The sequence below is a fragment of the Tachysurus vachellii genome, chromosome 20 (assembly GCF_030014155.1).
Source record: "Tachysurus vachellii isolate PV-2020 chromosome 20, HZAU_Pvac_v1, whole genome shotgun sequence".
Lineage (NCBI taxonomy): Eukaryota > Metazoa > Chordata > Actinopteri > Siluriformes > Bagridae > Tachysurus > Tachysurus vachellii.
The window spans coordinates 18877307-18903604 of NC_083479.1; the positions used below are offsets into that span (position 1 = coordinate 18877307).

Genomic DNA, 26298 nt, shown 5'->3' on the forward strand with positions numbered 1-26298 from the left:
AATCCTCTTTTGAGATTTATCCAATTAATTAAATTCAACACTATTATGGATTATTTAAAAAAAAAACAATGCTATATTTTCAAGAGCAATGTCTGATCTAGGATTCAACAAAAGTGGCATCATGAAGCACCATTACATAACAAACATAACCACTTCAGATGGTCTTATTTTCAGCTGGAGACTAATTGTTATTAAAAGGTAAAATGTTGTTGGTATTCGCTTGTAAGTTTGTAAGTGAGGAACTTAAACTAGCCGGACGGTTACAATTTTTAGCAAAATGATGCTCCATAGCTTCATCTTCTTGTCCGTACGCCAACATTTTTCAGTTCATCATCGAGTCTGAGATGCTAAAATTCACACAACCACTTGCTGAATAAAAACCATTTTGTTTGGGAAGATCAATAGCACATACTGTAGAACCCCTTTAACATAATTAAATCACAGAAGAATAAAAAAAAAAAAACAGTACACATGCTCATTAAACTGACACATTTCATTGGGGTGAGACAGCTCTCTCTCGATCGTTTAGTTCTCAGGTGAACCTTCAAACTGTCCTGTTTCTCCTACCTGTTTAGCTCCCATGGACTCGAACATCTTCTCGAGTTGAACTCGTAGCTGTTGCACGTTGTTCATCAGGATGCAGGGCTGATGAAAGGGAAGGAGGTTTTGAGTCAGAAAACGGTGAATGCAGATGATAAACAGAGCACAGTGTGGTGTACAGACTCACAATCTTCTCCTTGTCACAGTAGGATGGAAAACTCTTCTTCAAAATGGCACTGTATTGCAGCAGGACCTTAGCAATGGTCTAGTGTGGGGAAAAAAAACAATACATGTAATTAATACTGTAATCATGCGCCTATTGAATTACTCCAGGTCAGAGCTAATCCCATAATTGTTTAATTCCTTACATATTATGAAAAAACTACTGTCTATTTCTTAATTAAAACCTTCATATCGTCGCTGTCGGGCGGAATCCTCGTATCTCCAAAACCGTTATTTTTCAGGAAATTAAAAAAACGCCGTACCTTATCTGCAGTGCACAGGGTTTAGTCCGCGTTGCAGTGGATTGTCTTGCGCTAAATTCCTGTCCTCAGACGAGCACCAGAACTAGCGGGGGTCAAGATTTTTTTTTCTTTGAGCCCAGTGTTTTGAAGACATTTACCTCAGAAGACGTGTTGATTCGTTGCGACTCTTCTTGAGGAGAAATATGCCGCGAATCTCTCCCGCGGAGTGAGGAAGAGGTGGACAGTTGAAGTGTCCAATGGAGTTATGAGATTTGCGCTCAAGCTATTTTCAAGACTTTAGATTGGTTAATAACTTGTAAAAATAACAGACCCACGTGGGGACTGACCAATAGCATCGATATATGAAAAAATACGAAACTGACCAAATTTGGACATACGAGGTTTCCGCCCGACAGCGACGATATAGTAAGTCTGGGTTCAGTTTTTCTACATTCACACTATTTATTATTTCATTCAGTTACAACACAGTCATGTTTTTATCCCCATCTAATGTTCATTGTAGCTGAGGAATACCAGTGGAATGAAAATACATCACCACCAAGAAGAAAACTACAGCAAGAACAGAATCACAAGAGAGAAATCGAATAAAAGTGAAATTAAAGCTCCAAGCAGCATTTTTTAGGGTGAAGCACCCAGACACGGTGTGGCGTACGTTAACAGACGTGCTACAGATGCTGCCTAAGGAATCTCAGGAAAGCAGAGATGCTGTCAGATTTGTTGGTACGTTACTGGCAAACAGTTTGGAGTGTTCAAATTCGTTTGAAAAACATTGAGGTTTACTCTGAAGATGACAGGTGCCAGATTTGGTAGAAGTAAACAGTTTGGGACAAAATCCAAGATGGCGGAAGATCTTATTAGCCAGGATTGGCTGGCTTGTACATTTTGGATACACAAAAGTTCTGAATTTTGACCTCTTGGTGGCGCTAGATTGTTGTAAGCATCATTCATTCATTCATTCATTCATTCATTTTCTACCGCTTATCTGAACTACCTCGGGTCACGGGGAGCCTGTGCCTATCTCAGGCGTCATCGGGCATCAAGGCAGGATACACCCTGGACGGAGTGCCAACCCATCACAGGGCACACACACACACACTCTCATTCACTCACGCAATCACACACTACGGACAATTTTCCAGAGATGCCAATCAACCTACCATGCATGTCTTTGGACCAGGAGAGGAAACCGGAGTACCCGGAGGAAACCCCCGAGGCACGGGGAGAACATGCAAACTCCACACACACAAGGCGGAGGCGGGAATCGAACCCCGACCCTGGAGGTGTGAGGCAAACGTGCTAACCACTAAGCCACCGTGCCAACTTGTTGTAAGCACTTAGTCCAAATTTGGTAAGAATGTTTTTTTAACCTTCGCCAACCAGTATACCAAATTTCAAAACATTTCAGCAGATGGTTCCATGGGGTGACAGACACCCTGTCTGAAGTAGAGCAAAGAACAACAACAATAGAGGTAGAACGACGCATGCCTTTGCACCCTCGGTGCTTGGGGTAATAACAGACATACAGAAGACGATGGAGACGAGACCGTAATGTGTATAATCTGGGTTTACCCTGGCGAAGCGCCGACTGTAGAGGGCCATGACTTTGGGATCAGGGCATTCCAGCTTCTTAATAATCTCAAAGCTCTGGTTGAGCTGCGTGAACACATCCACCACGGAGCAGGAGAACAGAGCGTGCTCAGATGTCTGCTGAAACTAAGAAAAAAGAAGCAGTAACAATGTTTTATATTTATACAACATTGATATGCGAATATCAAAACCAGACAACACAAAAATAGTAAAATAACCAAAATACTTAGGTTAGGAGAGCCAGCAGCATGTGACACTGTGTCCAGCTCTGACTAAACAGACTAGTGTTGTCCAAATGTGCACAAGACACGCAGGTGAGCGTGTAAACAATACACACGACACTGAAAGGAAACTTTTTGGAAGGTGTAGCTGAGTTCTGATGTAGAAACGTGACTGCACGTATACTCACGCCATCCTTCTTGTCCCTCTCGAGGGCGCCGTGCATGAACTCCATGGACACGTCCTCGTTCTCGTCCAACCACTGCAGCACGAACTGCATGAACCACCTGCACGCAGACCAACACATGAGATGGTGTAAATGGCTTTTCTTACTAATCTACAATACATTCATTACATGATCAGTAATATTTGTAGTTTTATGGCTTGAAGTGCCGTAAGGTTCATTTTTGAGAGCATGAACCCTTAATTACAGAAAGAAGAACTACTAAAGAAGCCTTAAGGTGTAGTACAAGTTGTGTTATACTCTTGGTTTTTCTCTATCTAAAGGAACCCTTAATGGTTTTAGTATCTTCAAGCATGAGACACTTACATGGGGTAATCTGGAATCACTCCTTTGAAGGCAGGAAGATCCTTTACGTACTCGTTATAGAGCCACTTCACCTTAAAGTGCAAGTTCATGTAGTCAGCACTCTTACAAAGACGATGCTTCTCGTGCTCTGTGGAGACCAGAGAGACAGGATGAGGGAGTGTGTTAGGGTTGGGGTCTTGACAAAGTCTTGAACTCATCGTTTTTAATTTCAAAATATAAAATGTAAAGAAAATTTCAGTTTTCAGTTCAGCTAACTCAATTAGATATAAAATACACACACACGGTACACACACACACACAATTACATCCTCACACGGTCAGTGGTGTGACTCACCCTCCATGGCGTACTTCATATCCTGTGAGAACTGAACCCACATCACCTCGGCGCACACTTTCCCTACGTTCATCTCCTGAGGAAACCTGAGGCAGGACATAGGAGAAGAGTCGAGATCAATACAAGGAACAGAAAACTAGTGTGTGTGTGTGTGAGAGAGTGTGTGAGAGTGCGTGAGAGTGTGTGCTTGCTCACTGGTTGAGGACAGGTGTGTAAGAGTTGCGATCCTCCTCTATAATTGAAACTATCAGTGTGATGAGTTTGGGCCAGAAGTCCAGGTTCTTGATGCTCGGACCCTGTTCTTCTAGAGCAGATTCGTCTTTATTCTGAAATGGGAAAAGAGGAGTCAGAGTCCACACACACACACACACACACACACACACACACAGTTCATGTGAAGGTAATGTGAACCAGGAAGTGCAGCATGGTATTGAACCCTGTAGGAGGTGGTGCCGTGTTCAGTTGCTGCGATTCCTGTGAACACGAATATGACTCAACACTGCGAGGGAACAGAAGAAATACTAAATGAGAAAATGGCTGACCGTTTCTCCTCCAGGCTGGTACTGGCGACTGTAGAGCTCTTGGCAGTTGTTAAAGATGTAATCATAGGTGGAGTTGAGACAGGCTTTCACACAGTCTCGCACCACCTGGCTGGCTCTCGGAGGGCTCTGCAGTTCCTGCACCTGTCCACCGGGGGGCGAGAAGGAGTCAGAGCAGACTTAAGATCAAGCTTCTTCTCATAAATCATCATGGAAAGTAACGGCACCCTCTGAAGATACCATGCATACCGTACCTTCATCCTGAAGAAAGTGATGCTGGTGAGCAGATCCACAGTGGACTTCAGGTCCTGCAGACGCTCCTTACTGCTAGCAGGGAAGTTATTCTGCAGCAGGATACAGGAGACACAGCACAGTTACAGCAGTACAACAGAGAGCTTACGATCTCATTGGATCAGCTGTAAGCGAGACTTACGCGGTACATGGAGAGATCGATGCGCAAGGAATTGTGCAGCTGGTCTAAGAGTTTGACGAACCTTTCTTTCTGTTGGAAGAGACAATAGGAAAAAAAAAACAACAACACATTGAAGATTTAAAATGTGTAATGAGTGAGCAGGACCAGAAAAATGAGAGTTGTGACTCACGTACCCGCTCACTCGCACATGCACTCACTCACGCACTCACTGGCACACACACTCACTCTCACACAAACACACTCTCACGCACTCACTCTCACTTACACATGCACTCACTCATGCACTCTCACATGCACTCACTCTCACTATTACATGAACTCACACACACACTCACTCTCACACAAACACACACTCTCACGCACTCACTCTCACTTACACATGCACTCTCTCATGCACTCTCACTCACTCACTCACTATTACTATTACATGCACTCACTCACGCACTCACTCTCACTATTACATGAACTCACACACACACTCACTCTCACACAAACACACACACTCACGCACTCACTCTCACTTACACATGCACTCTCATTCTCATGCACTCACTCTCACTTACACATGCACTCACTCATGCACTCTCACTCACTCACTCACTATTACTATTACATGCACTCACTGACTCTCACTATTACATGAACTCACACACACACACTCACTCACTCTCACACAAACACACACTCTCTCATGCACTCACTCTCACTTACACATGCACTCACTCACTCTCACTCACACATGCACTCACTCATGCATTCTCACTCACTCACTCTCACTATTACTATTACATGCACTCACTCACACACACTCACTCGCCCTTACACTCTCACTCACTCACTCTCACTATTACTATTACATGCACTCACTGGCACACACTCACTCTCACACAAACACACTCACTCTCACTTACACATGCACTCACTCACGCACTCTCACTCTCACGCACTCACTAGCACACACTCACGCACGCACACTCTCACTCACGCACGCACGCGCACACACACACACACACACACACACACCCACACAAGCAGAAATAAGGCAGTTGTAGTGGTTTGAGGAAGCTGAGCTCATAAGCTCTGTGAGTGTGTGTGTGTGTGTGAGTGTGTGTGTATATGATCTGTACCCCGAAGTTGGAGGCGGAGAAGCGGTGGGAGGCGGAGACATTGGTGGAGGCGGTGGTGTGAGCGTAGAAGGCATTAATGTTGGCCAGCAGGGTGCTCATCACAGCAGGAACACCAGGACACATGTATTTAGATGAAAGACAAGCAAAGTGCCTAAAGAAAATGAAATACATTAAAAGAGTCTTAACAGTAAACAGAAATTAAAAATGTAAATATAAAGACACGGCACATTATGACTAAGCAGTCAGGGTTATAAGAGGTCGAGCAGGTAAAACAGAGCTGTGTTGCGTACGTCATGGCCTGGTAGATGGACTCGATCCCATAACGCATTGCAAACTCGTCCACTATTTCCTGAGCCACGTCGTCAAAATAGACCTTCCAGGCGTCGTCACCGCGAGTGTCCGGGATCTTCACCGCACCCTGACCGAGCACGTCTGTGGTGTGGTGGAAGAGGTTCTGAGAAACGTTTACACCAGACACGTTAGTAAGATATTAATTAGCAGTGACACCTTTAAGAAACCATCCTTTAGTGCGTTTCTAACGACCGAACGTTTATTTTTTCTAATTAATGCTTTTCTGAGTTTAATTAACACTTTATGTATGTGCAATGTTGCATCTCATGTTTTATTCTTTATCTAATAAGAGGAATTCCATTTGTAATTTCATTTTCATAAACTTTAAGTGCTGCGTTTGGGTTTGTGTTACGTCACCTCGTGTAGACACGTGTACTGCACGTGGTACGGAGCCACTTTCTCTTCTCCTTTAATTTCCACACTGATTTGTAGACGGATAGCACCAGACACCGCCGACTTATCGGTCCTTTTCTCTGAGGAAGAGAGAGACCGAGACAGAGAGAGAGTTAAAGAGAGGAAGAGAAGAGAGAGAGAGAGAGAAAGACAGAGAAAGACAGGCAGACAGAGGGGAGAGAGACAGAGAGAAAAAGAGAGAGATACAAAGAGGAGAGTGACAGACAGATAGACAGACAGAAAGACAGAGAGAGACAGAGAGAGAGAGAGAGAGAGACAGACAAAAAGCGAGAGGCCGTCAGAAAGAGAGATTGGACATAGAGATACAGAGAGGAGAGAGACAGACAGAGAAAAGAGAGAGATACAAAGAGGAGAGTGACAGACAGAAACAGACAGAGAGAGACAGACAGAAAGAAAGACCGTCAGAGAGATACAAAGAGAGACGGACAGATAGACAGACAGAAAGAGAGAGAGACAGAAACACACAGAGAGACAGAGAGACAGAGAGAGAGAGAGAGAGAGAGAGAGAGAGAGAGAGAGAGAGAGAGAAACTCTTCTTCTTTTACATAACAGTGTCAGTCTTTAGAGCAGGACTCGGCACATTGTGGCTCTTTTCCAGAAATGGTGAGATTCGTCTGAGCCGCTTCTTCCCCTGACAAGCAAATTATTAAGGGCTAGTTTATACATGACGACTGATCGGTCGATTTCCGACAGGAGACGGTACATAATAATCAAGGAAGATCACTCCGGTCGGAAAGAGTGGGAGTGGGGAGGGAGGGAGGGAGAGAGAGACAGAGAGAGAGAGAGAGAGAGAGAGAGAGAATTACTACTATTGCCTGTAATTGCTAGAGCCATTGTGAAGGCCGAAGCTCCAGAAATGGGCAATTAGAGAAACAACACAAGAACAAGAAGCTCAGGAACACAAGTACAAGCGCCATGTTGTTATTCCGACTCATTATCCCACTGTTTGACTTAAAATATATAAATATGAATCCTCCCTCAACATGTACTTTTTGGTCAGAAGGTGTGTGTTACTTACAGCATGTCCAAATAACAGCTCGTCTTGGTCTGTAGTTCGGATGAAACTTGTTTGTGTACTACTTCGCATCTGTTATTGTTTCCATAGTAACAGGTCATACATAGAGACTTGTATTGTGGACACGCCACATCATCTGAGACTAATAATAAACAGATTGTATAGCAAATAAAAGTGTTCCGAAAAGTGGAGATGTAAATGTCAAGGTTTGAGAGAGAGAGAGAGAGAGAGAGAGAGAGAGGAGAGAGAGAGAGAGAGAGAGAGAGAGAGAGAGAGAGGAGAGAGAGAGAGAGAGAGAGAGAGAGGAGAGAGAGAACTACTGTTTATAGCTACTATAATGTAAGTGTGAACAGGAATTAGTATATTCCACAACACTGAATGGAGCTATGAACAAATAAAGTGTGCCAATAGTTATGGAGCTTTGGCTCACTAGTATTGTTTGGTATTATAAGGTTCTCATAAGTAAATATAATTTATAATATTATTTAAATTATGGTGAGTCTCTAAACTGAACCGAACAGATTTGCACAAAAGAGATGCTCAAAATAGAAGAAGCATAAGGTCATCTGAGGAGAGACCACAGAGCCGACGGGCCTTCACTCAGCCAGCCATCCCCCCCCCCCCCAACACACACACACACACACACGGCTTTCAGTGATTCCTTACTTCAAACGAGCTTGTAGGACGACCCAGAAACGAGCTCACGATGTGTGTACATTCAAACCTGAGCTAATTATTACAAAAATAACAAACAAGTCCAGTTTTATCAGACCATCAGGCTGCACAGGAGTGTAGTGTAGTGTGTGATGTGACACTTGCTGTTTCTGGAAAATATTTCACAGCATGGATGAATTTAATTGGTTTTCTGTAACAACGCTGCTAACAAGAAAATTCTAGGAAGCAGCGATGAAAAAGACGGACACCAACCCTCTGTTTCTGCATATAGATTAGAATAGAAAAGAAGCCTTTATTTTGTCACATCTACATTACAGCACAGTGAAATACTTTGGAGCTTGGAGTCAGAGCACAGGGTCAGACATGATACAGCACCACTGATGCAGTGAGGGTTAAGGGCCTTGCTCAAGGGCCCGAACAGTGACAGCCTGTCTGTCTGAGTGTGAATGTCTCTGTCACTGTACCTGTGTGTGTCTGTCTGTGTTCCTGTCCCTGTGTTTGTATATGTCTGTCTGTGTGTGTACCTGTCTGTCTGTGTGTGTACCCATCTGTCTGTGCCGGTCTGTCTGTGTGTGTGTGTGTGTTTGTGCCTGTCTGTCTGTGTGTGTACCCGTCTGTCTGTGCCGGTCTGTCTGTGTGTGTGTTTGTGCCTGTCTGTCTGTGTTTATGTACCTGTCTGTCTGTGTCCGTGTTTGTGTGTGTATGCATCTGTCTGCCTGTTTGTATTTGCTTATGTTTGTGTGTACCTATCTGTCTGTGCCTGTCTGTCTGTCTGTCTATGTGTGTGTACCTGTCTGTCTGTCTGTCTGTCTGTGTATGTGTGTTTGTGCCTGTCTGTCTGTGTGTGTGTGTTTGTGCCTGTCTGTCTGTGTGTGTGTGTTTGTGCCTGTCTGTCTGTGTGTGTGTGTTTGTGCCTGTCTGTCTGTGTGTGTGTGTTTGTGCCTGTCTGTCTGTGTGTGTGTGTTTGTGCCTGTCTGTCTGTGTGTGTGTGTGTGTGTGTGTGGCTGTCTGTCTGTGTGTGTGTGTGTGTGTGTGTGTGTGCCTGTCTGTCTGTGTGTGTGTGTGTGTGCCTGTCTGTGTGTGTGTGTGTGCCTGTCTGTGTGTGTGTGTGTGTGTGCCTGTCTGTCTGTGTGTGTGTGTGTGTGTGCCTGTCTGTGTGTGTGTGTGTGTGTGTGCCTGTCTGTCTGTGTGTGTGTGTTTGTGCCTGTCTGTCTGTGTGTGTTTGTGCCTGTCTGTCTGTGTGTGTTTGTGCCTGTCTGTCTGTGTGTGTTTGTGCCTGTCTGTCTGTCTCAGTTTGTGTATGCATCTGTCTGCCTGTTTGTATTTGCTTGTGTGTGTGTGTACCTGTCTGTCTGTGACCGTCTGTCTGTCTGTCTGTCCGTGCCTGTCTGTCTGTGTGTGTGTGTCCATGCATGCATCTGTCTGTATGTTTATCTGTCTCTGTCCGTGCGTGTCCGTCAAACAGCCCAAACTCACTCAATCTCTCACACACACACACACACACACACACACACTTACCCAGGTTGTACCAGACGTCCATCTCTCCACTGAGTGTTCGCACCTCGATGATGCTCTGCCCCAGGAAATCATCAGACTCCCTCTTCAGCCTCTGCTTCACCCGGGACTTGATGTCATCGTCTTCATCCCACACGCGCACCTTAATGCGGTCTGACGAGTTGTGGCACTCACTGAGAGAAAACACAGTCACACACATACACACACACACACGAAAGAAACCATCAGAAGTGCCGCTGAGTGTGAAAGTTCACACACTTTTTCTGTGACATCATGAAGCTGAGTAATAGGACAAGGAAATGTGCTCACAAGTGAAACTTCTCCTCCCACACTGGGTTCAAGTTGCCATAGATGGTCTTGGTGCGCTTCTTCGTCTTTCCCACTTGGACCGTCACGTAAGGGTCGCTGGAGCCTGTCTTATCTTTGGCCTGGAGACCCTGTGCACACATTACTACACACACACACATACACACACTAGACGTTATGCCCTAGACGTTAAGTTCTCTCCAAACCTTTCCTTTAAACAGATTAGGAAGCAGTTTCCAGTTCATTAGCATGAGACGTGAAAGCACTGAAGAGTTCGTACCGGTGATGTTGATCTTAGCCGACCATTTGGAGGTCCCGTCCAGAACGCTCTGTTTGACGGTCTTCATCTGCTGGCCATGGAGTGTTTTGCTGATCATGAACACATCCCTGATGAGCTCGAAGATCTCGGGTTTGTTCCTCTCCCTGATCTTCATGCGGTCCTTCATGGCCATGATGATGTTCTGCGTGCGATCTTCAGCGCCATGCTTCGAACTTTTCTCTGCCGCACCTGCAGTTCATTAGACAGAGCTAATTAAACATGTGTATACACGTACAGAACATGGTACTGCTTACTTCACTGGTCATTATCATTAGCTTGAAAAGAATTCAGGGGGGCACGGTGGCTTAGTGGTTAGCACGTTCGCCTCACACATCCGAACTACCTCGGGTCACGGGGAGCCTGTGCCTATCTCAGGCGTCATCGGGCATCAAGGCAGGATACACCCTGGACGGAGTGCCAACCCATCACAGGGCGCACACACACACTCTCATTCACTCACGCAATCACACACTACAGACAATTTTTCCAGAGATGCCAATCAACCTACAATGCATGTCTTTGGACCGGGGGAGGAAACCGGAGTACCCGGAGGAAACCCCCGAGGCACGGGGAGAACATGCAAACTCCACACACACAAGGCGGAGGCGGGAATCGAACCCCCAACCCTGGAGGTGTGAGGCGAACGTGCTAACCACTAAGCCACCGTGCCCCCCTTCTTATATTACTTTTTAATGTCATTTTTTAATTTTTAATAAAATAATTTTCATTATTTTAAATAAAAGCATCATACAATATAATAATTATAATAATAAACAACTTTATTTTGTACAGCGCCTTTAAAAGTAGCTTCTCAAAGCGCTTGACATAAAAGATGAAATTAAAAGATACACAACAGTGCAGGCATTAAAACTAACCATACAAAAATGTTTTAAGGTGGGATTTATGTTTTAAGGTGGGATTTAAAAACACCCAGGGATTCTACCAAAGATTCTGTATACGTCTTGCTGACTTGGTTTCCTATTTTACTGCCTTGTGTACAGATCTTTATAGTAATGCATTAGGTTACGTCTAATAATTCATCTGTAACTGGGTTACTGGACAAGAAAAAGGTCCAGTAGAAGGTGAAAAGCTGTCTTTAATGGACACGCACCATGTTTCCTTTTTTATGCAGTAAATTCGTTAGAAGCCATAATCTTTTTTTTGTTGATGTTGGATTGCAGACTGAGGCATACTTACGCTGCAGGCAGTCTGCGTTGAGGAGCTCCTGACACTTCTCGTGACATTTGACCCCACACTCGGTGCATCTCATGCCCTGGCGCGCGATACCCCACAGCAGCCCTTCACACTCGTAGCAGTACGTCGGAGTCGTCGCCGTCCAAATCTCGAAGTTATGCGGCGTAGTGCAGGAGATCGGGTAGATCAGAGCCTGCAGCGTTTTCTTATACACGTGGTTCTTCTGCAGGGGAAACGATAAGAACGACTTCGCTTTCTTTTTGTAAAGAAAACTATTATTAATCCATCACCATTTTTAACCCGTTAATGAAAAAATCTATTTTGTAAACGATAATTCTAATCATGAGCCATAACTGATATATTTGCAAATGAGATATTACTGTATGAGTGTGAAAATGTTCTATGGATATCAGAAACAAAACAAATAAATAGCTAAATAATTAAAATGCTGCAATGATTGCGAAATGCTTTCAATTCTTAATATTAAACAAACAAAGCAAGTCAAACAATTAACAAAAAATATCTTTGTAGAACAAATTTAACATAACACCAATCAAAAACATCACATCATCCAGCTACTTAGTTCTAACTAAAAAAACTGAGGTGTTCGTTATTTTTATCAACTATAAAGACTCTTAACAGACTCTGCATGCGGAAAATCCCAAAACTCATCATAAGCATCTTACTCACCAGCTCCTCGTCTTTAACGGAGGCTCGGGAAGCCATGGCAGATGCAATACCTGCTTTTCTGGCCTGAACCAGTGCCTGTGTTCAGAGAAGAACATACATTGCTTTCCAACATATTCTGATCATTCTTCAGGGCAAAAAATGGTAGCTTAAAAAAAAGTGAGGAAAGAAAGAAAACCCAAAGCAAATCCAAAAGACACGAGATTCCAAATGCATCCAGTCGACTGCATTGGGGTTTGATGGAACCGAAAGATTCACAGATAGAGAGGAAAAATAAAACCACAGCAAGAAACGGGTGTGCTGGAAAATTATAAAACTAACAAGGATCTTAAGAGTAAAATGATGGAGGTTTGAGAAGAGAACCTCACCATCACTGGTGGTAAACTCATAAACAAACGACTCCACAATTCAACAAGATGTAGAGTTGTGTTTGGAGTGTCCAAACCTCTGCTACATGGCTATGCATGTAAAGTAACATCTAGTGATTGGTTGATGGAGGAACAATGACTTTTTTGTTTTAATGTGCAAATACATGTAAACAGATATCACATGGACAGCTTTCCATGGATAACCAGGTATACCTCATTTGCATGGCAGATATCTCATCATGCATGATATGAGGAAGCAAACATTCGTTCAAGTCCGACATGACGTGAGAATGAAGGCGAAGTAGAGGAGAGAATCTTAATTGATCGTATTTGCACGTTATCAGAATGGATAAATACTGATTAATAAATTCAGTACTATCCATTCCTACTGACCATAAACAGCTAGAGTGGATTTATCTAGGTGGGAAAAAAGTGGGGTCACTCTTTAAACTTACCATAGCCTGGATACAATGGGTGAATGCATTCAAAAGAGGTAGATGTTTATTTCAAAAGAAGATAATACTGATTGTACATCAACTAGATTGTCCAGAAATCAGCAGCAATTTGTTAATTTATAAAAAATAAAAAATAAAATAAAAAATTTTTTTTTTTGCAAAACATCTCAATATGCATTTGCATTATAAAAATAAAAAATTACAAGCAGACCAAAAGTCTTACATAAAGTCTTAAAAACAGTGTCTCTAAATCAAAAAGTAGCACAAACAAGAACTAATTCTTCAGCAAATCTAATAAAATGCAAGCATAAAATCATTACTTGTAATAATTATCTCATGAAATCTTAATAAGATTTTGCAAACTAAAAGTTTTTTTCCTTGAGAAAAATCATAGGTTAATTAAGGTTGAGCAAACAGACACTAGCAATGGAGTTAAATGGAGTGCTGTAGATGAGCACCTACCACATCGCTAACAAGAGGGATTGGTTTCCTCTTCCGCAAGTCTGGCATGCTATCAATCCCAAACAGGCCACTCCCACTTCTGTGGACAACACAGAAGACTCAGAGATTCATACACTTACACACTTGATGTTTCTAACCGTGCACATGTGGATCACATTAATACTCAAAATACACAGATACAACAAAGTGTAACTTCATGTATTAAATTAAAACATTGCAGCTCTGTGGAAAAAAAAACAAAAACAAAAACTCACCCTTCTTTGACCCAGTCATGTCTGGAATTGTCTCCATTGTCCTGGCCCTATTTAGTTCAGAGAAACAATTGTGATTTATATTTCAGTGTTGTGAAAGGAGACTTTCTAAAGAAACCAAAAAGCTACATAAAAAAAAATCAAAAATGATGAACGCATGATTGGTTGAGTTTCACCACATTTACGAAGTAATCAAAAGTTAGTAAAAACAAAGACAATGGTGCTCCTTGTCTGTTACCTCCGAGGATGTGTGATACCAAAGATCTTAGATTTTATTAAAATAACACATGGTATTTTAAAACAATATCATGGTGATAAAAACAGATGAAAGTGACTGAGATTGAGGACAATATTCTGCATTGGTCGCATGCATTGATAAACAGAGCATGCCCTTAGTTATCGTCGCTGTCGGGCGGAATCCTCGTATCTCCAAAACCGTTATTTTTCAGGAAATTAAAAAAACGCCGTACCTTATCTGCAGTGCACAGGGTTTAGTCCGCGTTGCAGTGGATTGTCTTGCGCTAAATTCCTGTCCTCAGACGAGCACCAGAACTAGCGGGGGTCAAGATTTTTTTTTTCTTTGAGCCCAGTGTTTTGAAGACATTTACCTCAGAAGACGTGTTGATTCGTTGCGACTCTTCTTGAGGAGAAATATGCCGCGAAGCTCTCCCGCAGAGTGAGGAAGAGGTGGACAGTTGAAGTGTCCAATGGAGTTATGAGATTTGTGCTCAAGCTATTTTCAAGACTTTAGATTGGTTAATAACTTGTAAAAATAACAGACCCACGTGGGGACTGACCAATAGCATCGATATGTGAAAAAATATGAAATTGACCAAATTTGGACATACGAGGTTTCCGCCCGACAGCGACGTTATGACTGTTTAAATAAATAAGACAAGATGGAAATATGTGAGTGCAATTTCAGTAAGACTAAAATTTGACCAAAATGACCTGAGTAACCTCGCTGCTTTCCTCTGCAAGACAGATCAAAACAAAACAAAACAAAACAAAAAAAAAACAGCTATGGTAAGTTTACTGCAGAAGATTTAAACAAGTTTAAGACACAGACACGTATGTAAATAATACCTGGATTGAATTCTTGCTCTGAAAATATATGCTTTGACTCTTTAGAAATCCGGGACAACCTATGTCTTTGTCTCTGCTCCTTGAGAACACGCTGGATATTAGCCAGGCACTTCTGGTGGTGAGGGTCTACCTGATCATTGTTGTCATTGCCCGAGTTTACCCGAGCCTCAAATTGATCAAACTCAACCTCTGCTTCAAACATCATCCCCAGAGGTCCTGACTCAGTGCCTTCGCAGACAAATTGGGTCATTTCCTTATGACCAGTCTCCCCATAACGTCCCTCTACTGTCGCCGTCTCTGGGATAAATTCAAGCGAACAAGCCTTATGCAAAAGCTCTTGATCTGTTTGAGGTTCATCTTCAATGGATGAATGGTCCATTGAGTAGTATTCAGTTCGAATACAAGAAGGAGACACTGTACCAGAAGTTGATTCCTGTGGGTCAAAGGTCTGCAAGTCGTTTGTTTGGTCCGTTTGTAGTTCACGTAAATCATATTCTTCTTGAAATCTTCTCTTGTGAGGTGACAAGCTTTGATCCAATGTCTCAGTGCTGGTTTGTATAACCGGATCGAAATCAGATCCCTCTACAGTTGAGTCATCAAGTTCATCTGAATGGTGTTCATGAATGTCAGAACTATTCTCATCAGATGCCTCAAGTCTCTTTTTAGCTCCATTAAGAGCAGACCGAAAGTTCAGCATAGTTTTGCTTATGTTTACTACATCGATCCCAACATCACCCCGTGGGAAGTTATCCATATTCTCAGAATCGTCTTGATCAAACTGTTCTGCAGACATACTTCTGTAAACATTCTTGTGCCAGCCTCTCTCTGCGCTGTCTCCAGAATACATACCCAAATTCAGGCAATTTTCACAAGAAGAGTGCAAATCCTGGCAGACATCGTCATAATCTGTCAACACCATTGTGGAACAACTAATGCTTGTGGATGGGCCACTGCACAGGTCATCTACATATGCATCCATGGTGCGGTAACCAGAACTACGGGAATATGGGCAATTCATTGTGCAATCACATTCAACACCAGGACCTGTATGCCTCCTGGGATGTCTCCAGTCTGCAGCACTGGACAAACTGGATAGTGAGTTATACTGGTGTCCAAATAGTAAAGAAAGATGCTCAGAGCTGCTTCGGGAAGAATGGCCTGGAGTGCTGCTGGTTGCTCCACCATTATATCTACACCAGCTTTCAGACTGTTTGTGGTCGTCCAAATCATCAACACTATTCTGGCAAGAGCAACAATCATCCTCACTCCACCCTGTGTCTCCACTCCATCCTCCTTCTCTACTCTCACTTAAATGCATATGTGAGGTATCCCAGCCAGTCCTTTGTAGATTTGCCTCCATAGAATGGTAATTATCTTCATGCTCTATACTCTTAAAGCTTTGAGCCGACAAAGAACTAGAACTTGGGAAATCCTGGCTATAATCCTTGTCATGATCACAGTAAGTGGAAAGGCGTACTCTGCAGGATGACTCAGAGTTGTCTGAATCCTCAGCATGATGTGCTCTGGACTTTCTTGGTGCATCACAGTAAGGAGTTTCATTCTTTTCAGACCTCTTTAGCATTGGACTTCTATGTCTTGGGGTAGCCGCTACATCATTCTGACCTTTGTGATGAACCCTTAAACTTTGAGGTGAAGGTTGACCAGAGCTCGCAGAATAGAGTCCCTCAATTTCCATCAGCACAGAATCAACGCAGAAGGACACCTCATCGACAGAGCCACTTACAGAGTTCAGGTACTGCCTCAAGTCAGAGATCTCCTCCTGAATTTTATTAATTCCCTGAAGCTCTTTCAGAATATGCTCTACTATATTGCTGGAACATCTTTCCTTGCTTCTTCCTCGGTCTTCCGCCTCTTCTTTCCTGAGTGTCTGTGGCTCTTCCATGCTAGCGGTTTTGTCCATAAAATCTGTGTTAGACAAGGCAGTCATGTTAGTTGGTACGGAGTATGGGTCATCAGTGGTATTTTCACTGTGTAACTTAACCTCCCCCATCAGGTGTTTACTGTCTGCTTTAAGGGAACTTTCATTTGAGGTGATCCCAGACTCATAGCTAGAAGGTTCCCGACTTATTCCATAGATGAACATGTCATCCTCCACTTCTGCAGAGGTGTGTTGAAGGTTATAAGTCTCCAACTCTGTTGGACCCTGAAGAACCTTTTGAATCTTCTTATATAGGCCATGTCGGACCTTGAGGCTCTGGGCTCTTTTCTTGCCCAGGTCTTTTCTTTTGGACTGGAAGATGCCAGTTTCTTTTGTCTCATCCTGTTCATCACTATGACTTCGTGGTAACATTACGCAGCATAAGACGTTTTAGTGTTGACAAATTTAGCTTGACCAGCTTAGTACAGTAGTTATTTCCTTACATGTTGTTCAGCAGCAAGGCACCTGAGAATGGTCACCTGTAGTGCATGAAAAGATGCTAGTTATCCTGATACAAACATATTTGTCAAGTGGTATTTTAGTAAAAGTGTTGACATGAACCTTTCCTAAACAAACTGCTGAAAAATACGACGAAGGCAGTTCTGAAACAGAGCAACGGCGACCAACATCAAGGACGTACACAGAGTCCATTTAGTGAATTCAATTGACGCTTTAAAACTCTAGATTCTTATTGACAGTATTTGTCTGAAATGCTTCTGAATTTGCAGACTTTAAAATTTATTAGGGTGGTATTTCAGCTTGCAGTCACACACAGAGTAACAGCAGTCCAGCTGTAGGCACCAGTGTCATTTAGAGCCCTGCTGAGTCTAATGGCTGCTTTACCATTTCCCCCGTCTGACAGGTTGACACCACATTTAGCTGGTCTTTTTTCAGCAGAATAATTGCAGAGACTGTTTTTCTCCCCCATTATATACCCAACTCTAATTATTTCAGTAGTTTATTCTTCACATATATTATTGGTCATGAGTAAAAAAATCAAACTCTTCTATCTATCTATATTAAAAGTTCAGTCCACTAAAATATAATAAAAAAAACAAAACTCATCCATCTCGAGGCTATGCTGCCTGCACAAAATAGATCAATGATGGTAAGCAGTCAGTCACCATCTGAAGCAAGCAACAGCAATCCATTTCACCATAATATACTCTAATAATATGCACAGCTAAAGGCTAATGCACAATGAGATGGTCATTGAAATTCAGACACAGTCCTGCTATGCTTCTAAATACACTGAGTAGTTGACATGACTGTAACTGAGACTCCAGTAATACGTGTTTGCTGTGGTGGCACTCAAGGATAAGCTTTGGCTCACTGCCCGGAGAATGAAACGAGTCATTTTAGACGATTCTTTCAGTCCGCCTTGTCCAGTGCCTATTTTTGAAACGGTATTGACTAAAATTACTCATTTTTTAGTATCCAAGGTATCATCAAAATGCTAACAGTATAGATTATTAAATAAAAATCACTAATACTGTATATACAGAGTATGAGATGATGTTAAACTAATTTTTATGTAGAGCTGAAAAACGTTCAGCAAACAATTTTGCAACCGAAATACTGCACCACATAATCCAGCGTTCATGAAAATCTGCACTTAAATGAATACTTATTAATTATATTAATTATATACCCCAGTATATATTAATTATACCCCACTAGTCCCAGACGCTGTCCAATATCACTAATGAAATTGATGTGTGTGAAAGAAGGAACAAACCAATAGATGTCCCTTCCGGACATCTCTAGCCTGAGGAGCTGTCTTCCACCAACACAAACCCATGTCATGGAATAAAGTGCAACGAAAAAAGTTCAGCTACAAAAGTTCATATTTAAAAATCTGCTAGTTTTTTCATACATTTTTCCATGAAAGGAATAGCTCTAAATGCTACAGTCATTTCATTCATTCATTCATTCATCTTCTACCGCTTATCCGAACTACCTCGGGTCACGGGGAGCCTGTGCCTATCTCAGGCGTCATCGGGCATTAAGGCAGGATACACCCTGGACGGAGTGCCAACCCATCACAGGGCACACACACACTCATACACACACACACTCTCATTCACTCACACACTCATACACACACACACTCTCATTCACTCACGCAATCACACACTAGGGACAATTTTCCAGAGATGCCAATCAACCTACCATGCATGTCTTTGGACCGGGGGAGGAAACCAGAGTACCCGGAGGAAACCCACGAGGCACGGGGAGAACATGCAAACTCCACACACACAAGGCGGAGGCGGGATTCGAACCCCGACCCTGGAGGTGTGAGGCGAACGTGCTAACCACTAAGCCACCGTGCCCCCCCATTACAGTCATTTCAATCTACTCAAATACTTCCTATGTCTACACCTGGACTGAGGTCTAGAATATGAGCAACTTCATTAATCTTATGTTGCATGAAACATCAAATGATTTCAATGCAGTTATTAGCGAACAGTTTATCGTTAGTGATAGTGAAAACTTTATTGTTGATGTGTAGTGCATATAGATTTAACAAACTGCACAATATTAATATGTACATAGGATATTTCACACCAAGTACTACTGAACTGTATGTAGCTTTATAACTCCAAAATCAGACATCCTAAAATGCCATTTAACGCAACCCTGTAAACAATATTGCTAGCAATTATGTCGTTGGTAAGAGATCACTGAGTTTTATTCACTGCTTCAATAATGCAAATGCAAAATATTTTAATCCATAGCATTGTTTTGCTATTGCTATAGTATAACATGACTAAACTTTGTATTAGAAATCAAAACATAGACCATTTGACTCAAGTTAATCAAGTTAATCAGCTCTCATTGGCCATGTCCTGTTTAATCTCATTACTGCACCCAGCTCTCTCTAAATCATCTGGAAGCTGTGTGGCAAGACTCCCATTTATATTATATATTAGAGCCCCTTTTATTAGTTTTCATCCATCTTTGTCCTTTTTGTTGCCTGTGCTTTGGATGGACGACAGATTTCCTTTACATATAAATGTCAAAAATACCTGAAGTCACTGATTAGTTATTGATTACGGACTATAATACTAAACGAAGCAAGTCAGGGTTTTTAAAAACAGAACTTCAGTTTGATGAGAAAGGAACATGCCTGTTTTATATAGCATGCTGGTACTGAAAGATTTGGACAAAAAAAAGCATCATCTTACCACACGGCACAGGAGAAGAGGCTTCACTCGGAAAAAAATGTCGACATAAGAAGTATCACAAGTGATTAAAACATCCCGAAGATAAAATCCACCATTACAGTTGCTCCTCTCCTCAGGAGGGAACGAGTGAGTGAGCACTAGACACAGGAAGTGGGTTTTTAAAAACGAGGCACTCTTTATTGTGCGACAAATAAAGTCCACGGCACTGTTACAGTCTGGCAGCTCACTCTCGGACAACCTTGCCACCGTCCCTCCCTCTCCCTCTCTCTTCCTCTCTCCATCCTTCCAGTCTTTCTTTCCCTCCTTTTATTCTGTCTGTATCCTCAGATGTATTCCAGCACTAACCTAATCTTTCCTTATTTGGTCCCTCATCTTTTACCTCTCATTTCTTTTCTTTTTATTGGATCGAAGATGTCTCATGTTTAAAACTCTGAGAACGTTTACATGTTCTCCTTGCTGCTTTATCTGGATTTCAGTCACACACCTATGACACAACCATGAGACAATACTGAGAGAAAACTAAAATTCATGACTAAAAATGAATATATTATTGGCTTTTTAACAGCTTCCAGTGTCCTTCATGAAACAGAAATGCATACACGTGTGCAAGCAAGACTGTTCCAAGTTGCTATACAATCAGCAGCCATTTACGCTGGCTCCTGTGCCAGCTATCACGCTAGCAATCACCATAATGGAGCCTTGTTTCAGAACTGCTGTATAAAAGTACTTCATTAGCATTAACTCAGTTATATTAATGCACTGCTTTGCTTCACACCCACCATCTAACAGCAGCACCACACACACACACACACCTCTATTCATTTATAAAATATAATGTCTTGTATTATTATTATTTTCCTAAAATGCTGTTTTAGCTGCTTTGACATTTATTAAAATAACCTGATTATTCAGTCAGTGGTTACATAAAAGGTTTGGGTTGATTTAAGCTCCAATAAAGTCACACACATCCCTAATTTAAGCACACCAAAAAGCACAGAAACCCTGATCTCATAATTACAGCGTGTCAAGGCAAATAAGGAGAAGTAAAAAAAAAAAAATAAAAAATAGAAAGTGTGTTTAAAACCATAGATGGGAGTCTGGGTGTGACTTTAAATGTATTTGTAGACATCAAGAAGGAAGAAAGAGGTCACTGGTACCCATATACATTATATTTTTAGTTAGCTAGCTAGCTAACATGACCTAACCTGACCAAACTAGTCAGCTAGTTTCTGACAGGATTTCTCAAAGATTCTTTATTCATCTATGTTACAACTTTCTCAGCTAGCAATAGCTGGCAAGCTAACATTATACCCCCAGTCAAAATATGTGTGTCATGTTAAAAAAGGCTTAGAATTTTGTCAGCTAGCAAGCTAATTCAAACTGACAGGATTTTTTCAAATGAATTAATATGTTCTACTTTTCGGTGCTTCACTAATCACATAGCTTACGTGTGATAGATCCAACATGACATGAGTTCTCAGGAGATTTGTAGGTCGTATTCATAAATATGAATATTTCCACAACTACAGCTAACAAGCAAGCTAACACGAGCCAACCTTACAAGATTCCGCAAAGCACTGGTAGCTCATGTTAATAAAAAGCTTTTACTTTCACAGCTAATGTTAGCTAACTATTTTCTGAGTCACAGTAATAACATCATCCTTTTTGAGTTTGCAACAAGTTGCTAACATACTATAACAAAGAGGCATAAGAGTTGCTAATCCATCCCTGTTGTGTGTTTGTGTTTAATTAGTCCTACAGATTTTTTTTTTTTCCATCTCTGATGTCTAGAGAGCTTCTGACCTTTACAGATTAGAGCTAAGAGGTCCGGAGTACGAGAATCTCAGCAGGTTTTGGCTGACTGACATAAATAAAAGTTCAACAGCCATTCCTTGGGTACTTTTGTTCTAGCCAAACAGACCACACATCACACCTTGACCTTTTTTTGAGTGCTGAAGGAGCACCAGTGCAAATTCAAATTATATCTTTTTTTTTATAGCAGTGCTTTCCAACATGTACTATTCCACAAATGTGGTAAAACTCAATCGATTAAAGACATTTGGTCATGAGTGGGGGGAAGCATGTATGTGATTCATACTTACTGCCAGAAGATACAATATATTGTGGTAAGATATTTATTATAGAGGTAAATAACAGGTTTAAAAAACACACTCTATGGTGTGGAGTGGGGAAGGATAAGCTGACAAAGGATCTGAGGAGATGGACAGGATGAGCTCCCTACTATACCTCTTGAAGCTGAAGCCTCACTTTGTTGAAGGCTTTTATCCAGCGCACTCGAGAAGCAGAGACAGACAACGCAGATCCATCATCCTGGAAACTGAGACAGAGACCGCCCTTTTTGAGACAGGTATATATTCTAACATCTGCAATCAGTTAGCCGATTGCTCAAGTGAAATACCGGTACAGGCAAAAGAAACAGAACCTATTCTTGATTAGAGTCAAGTACCAAAAGATCTCTCATTAACAGCAAACCATTGTGTAGCAGCTGTGTTGATGTATAATACACTTTACTTTCCATTGCCTACCAATAGGTACATTGGATTCCCAATGCTTTAACCACTTCAAATAATAACTAAACAGACTGTAAAAACACACTACAAAAAACTACAACTTTAAAAGCAAAAAGTCGCTTTTATGGCAATAAACATGCCATAAAATAATCATATGATTGATACATGATACATGTATTATCATCAATAATGATAATACATGATCTGACACCACTTTCCCCAATTCCGGTCTCAACTAATTTAACTAAGCATACCAACTAATAGCAGAAATCTGAAAATGTCTTAAATGAAAATACGAGCTGTTCATTATATTGTACTGAATAGTACTGTATATTCACCACATAAGCTATAGCTAATAGCAAGAAATTCATAACTAACTAAATAATTACAGGCTTTGTCATACAGTAGATTAAATAAACACTCGGTTTTACTCAAAGCACATTCAAACATATTCATACCTTTTTTGAGATATTTCTGTCCTTTTCTGCATTTGGGGAACATTGTCTTTATTTAAGATGCTGCTTTCATCCCTTTCCTTCTGTTGAGCAGATTTTAACCCCTCATCCTCTGCCCAAGAGGTATGTCTGTTGGCTGGGTAGTGACCGATTGCAGGAGGGCGATATCCTGTATTATGGAATGAGTGGTAGGACTCCTTTAGCTCTGAACCCGTTACATTCTCCTGGCCCATTTCACTAAGTGGAGAACTAGCTTGACTGAGGTTTCCTGAAGATCCAAAACGACTACTGCCAGCAGGACTGATTTGTGAATGGGGGAACAAAAAAAAAGAAGCAAAATAAGCCACAAAACATTTCCAGGATTACATACTTGAACACAACAATGACAGAAAATCGATTTAGTTAGCTACAGGATAGGATGAAAAGGTGTATATATAATATATATATATATATATATATAAAATGGGATTATTGGAAGACAAGACAAAAAATCTATGCACACAACCACACGATCAAAAAAGTGGATTTAGAAAACATCACAGAGGAAGCCACAACCACTGTTGCTAATGTTGATGTTAGGTCATCATAAATTCTTTGGGAGAGATTTATGATGTTACTAGCCTTTTTCCAATCAAAAGCTCCTTGTATTCCTGCTGTAATCCTGAAGAGACAGCTGCACAGGATGGGAGCTGGTTCTGAGATTCCTGCCCTTTTTGGGGTAGACAATCTAGCTCAAGGGTGGACTCACTAATTTGAAGTTTGGAGACATCTTTAGAACCTGTGCTTTTATTCTGGTCCTCAAACTCAGATATGTCTAAATATAACACAGTTCCATGTATAATTTCATTATCAATTTTATTGAAATTTTCTTCCATTTCATTTGAATCCAAAAGGCTTTTTGGACACCCTAGTGAGGTAGGCTGGGCTGTAATAACATCAGGTGTCTGCTTTTTTTTAGGTACTGGTGTTTCTTTTTGCCACAAGCTTATTTTTGATCCAAACATTGATGTTGGCTCATTATTTGATAAAATTGGAGTCTCTTCTGAAAAGAAATTTGTTGAGAAAGACTTGAATCCAGACAAAAGGCCACCTCCATCTGCTTGTGGCATTGTGGATAGACCTTTACTAGCAACTGAAGAAAACAAAGACCCAAAAGACTTTCTGGCGTCTTCAGATTCAGAGATAAAACTACGTTTTGGCGGTGATAAACCAGCCAAGCCAAATATAGACCGGGGTTGTTCCAATATTGTAGGTTGTTGAGCTGCTCTTGAGGTATCCTTCAATGTATCTTCGGGTTCACCAACAGTGACGATTGGTTTCCCCATTACTATATCACTTTCAACGACATCATCATCAATAAGCCTAGTTAAGGAAGTATCTCCAGGTTGGTTCATATTTACAGGTGTTGCATTTGTAACTTGTATTGTCTCATCTGTCTTGATGACTTGATGCTGTGTTTGGTGAGCTAAATTCGATTTCTCTCCAATTGGATTTTCTTTTAACTTTATGTCCCCTGAAGATGCTATTATATCATTTGGCTCTCTTTGGTCTTGGACAGGAAATTCAGTTCGTATAGTAGACTGTGATGTTTCGGCTGGTTTGTCTACCTCAAGTGATTTGAACATACCGAGGAAGTCACTTTTTAGAGTGTTGGTTGGCAAGTTACTTGAAAAGCCAAAGAGAGAAGCTGTCTGTTGTGACTGAGACTCTCTTGAATATGTCGATTTAATAAATGAACTTGGTGCTGAGGAGAGAAGACCACTTGATGTTTTAGAAGGTCCACTGGCACCAGAGAACATTTTAGACATGAATCCAGAGAATACATCAGTTGATGCCTCAAAGACAGACTTCTCCACATCAGGAAGGTTTTGTTGACTTTCTTTTTCTGCAATTATTAATTCTGTTGTAGTCATACCTTCTTGTTTAGGCTGAGGTTGGATCTCATTTTGTGTCAGATTTTGATTTTCATTTTGCTCTGGCAATGAGCAAGTTCTGCCAAGTAATTCTCCAGAAAAAGCAGTAGACTCCATTATGTCCTTGCTATCTACTGAAGATTTTATCTGGATACTTTCTTCCTTTGCATCATCAAAACAAAACATTTGTCCTTCCATCACTGAAGCAGATTGTGGTTGTAGAGTCATTGGTTCGTTATCTTCAGTTTTTTTACTACCATCAGCTGAAACTGTATTAACTATTTTGTTGGTTGCTCCAGAATGTCCAGCTCCTATAAATGAAAATTTGTGTAACTCAGTGTTCTTTTCTTCACTGATTAACTCTTTTAAAGTAGTTCCCTGAGAAAAAAACAAGGACGTATTAAAATGTGCTCCAGATTCAGGTGGTTTGAATGTTGTTTCTGTCTTGCTGGGAGTCGTCGTTGGACTAGGACCCGCAAACATGGACAGCAGACCTTTTCCTGAAACATCTTTAGCAGTAATGCCACCAGGAAAAATGCCCCCCAGTAATGATGTTGGAGGTGAATGCTCTTGTGGCTTTGTCCCACTAAACATGGAAAACAATCCTTTACCAGGTGGTTCTTTTGTGGCTGAAGCTCCATGATTTTCTGCATCTGAACTGGATTTTGATTTTGAACTAGGGCCAGAAAACATAGAAAACAGACTCTTGCCAGGAATTTCCTTTGGTCCTGTGGTACCTGGAATAATTCCATCAAGTACAGACCCAGCCTGAGGGGCTGTATTTTGGGTACCTGACCCACTGAACATTGACAATAAACCAGAAGCTGCATTCTGAGAAGTGACCTCAGGTCTTGAACCACTGGGAGGGGTGGATAAGCTTATAGTCGATTCCATGCATACAGAAATTGTGTCAACAACTTGAGTAGTCTCATGTGGAACAGCAGATGCAGTTTCAGTAGAATTACAGGTCTGTTTAGGTGGTGCTGCATTGGATTGAAAATGAACTTCACTACCTGCTGACAGCAAACCTTCATCTGGACCTGTATCTGTACCTCCACCATCTGTGAGAAGAACAGAAGATGGTTGAACTGGGGTGGTGAAATTTGGCAATTTATCCTCAGGTAAAGTAGAATGAATATAGTCTGCTTGATGTAAGTTGAGAGCACTAGACACTGGGGACATACATTTTACTAAAGATTTGGTAGATTGTTCATTTTCCATGGAACTTGCTCCAGGAAATAGGTCTGACTGTGCATTTATTTGAAAGCGAATCTTAGCATTTTGCTCATTGCTTGTGTTGCCAAACTCTGAGTGTAATCCTTTTGCAGTCTCTTTATTCCCACTGGAGCCTGATAAAATG

At 41.5% G+C, this 26298-nt stretch overlaps 1 protein-coding gene across 2 annotated transcripts in view; it reads right to left on the reverse strand.

Moving 5' to 3' along the window:
• The window catches only part of unc13bb (unc-13 homolog Bb (C. elegans)), an 86252-nt gene that overhangs the window by 15552 nt on the left and 44402 nt on the right, over positions 1–26298 (reverse strand). For both annotated transcript variants that reach the window (XM_060895342.1, XM_060895341.1), the window contains 22 exons: positions 23029–23325; positions 22287–22377; positions 13830–13876; positions 13576–13654; positions 12294–12368; positions 11607–11826; positions 10371–10598; positions 10094–10235; positions 9788–9957; positions 6523–6638; positions 6105–6268; positions 5815–5965; positions 4688–4756; positions 4509–4598; positions 4258–4398; positions 3911–4041; positions 3716–3801; positions 3382–3508; positions 3022–3118; positions 2595–2738; positions 728–805; positions 568–645 (listed from right to left, as the gene is read on the reverse strand). In XM_060895342.1, the coding sequence (XP_060751325.1) occupies positions 568–645; positions 728–805; positions 2595–2738; positions 3022–3118; positions 3382–3508; positions 3716–3801; positions 3911–4041; positions 4258–4398; positions 4509–4598; positions 4688–4756; positions 5815–5965; positions 6105–6268; positions 6523–6638; positions 9788–9957; positions 10094–10235; positions 10371–10598; positions 11607–11826; positions 12294–12368; positions 13576–13654; positions 13830–13876; positions 22287–22377; positions 23029–23325 (2821 nt within the window). The remainder of the gene's footprint in view (positions 1–567; positions 646–727; positions 806–2594; positions 2739–3021; positions 3119–3381; positions 3509–3715; positions 3802–3910; positions 4042–4257; positions 4399–4508; positions 4599–4687; positions 4757–5814; positions 5966–6104; positions 6269–6522; positions 6639–9787; positions 9958–10093; positions 10236–10370; positions 10599–11606; positions 11827–12293; positions 12369–13575; positions 13655–13829; positions 13877–22286; positions 22378–23028; positions 23326–26298) is intronic.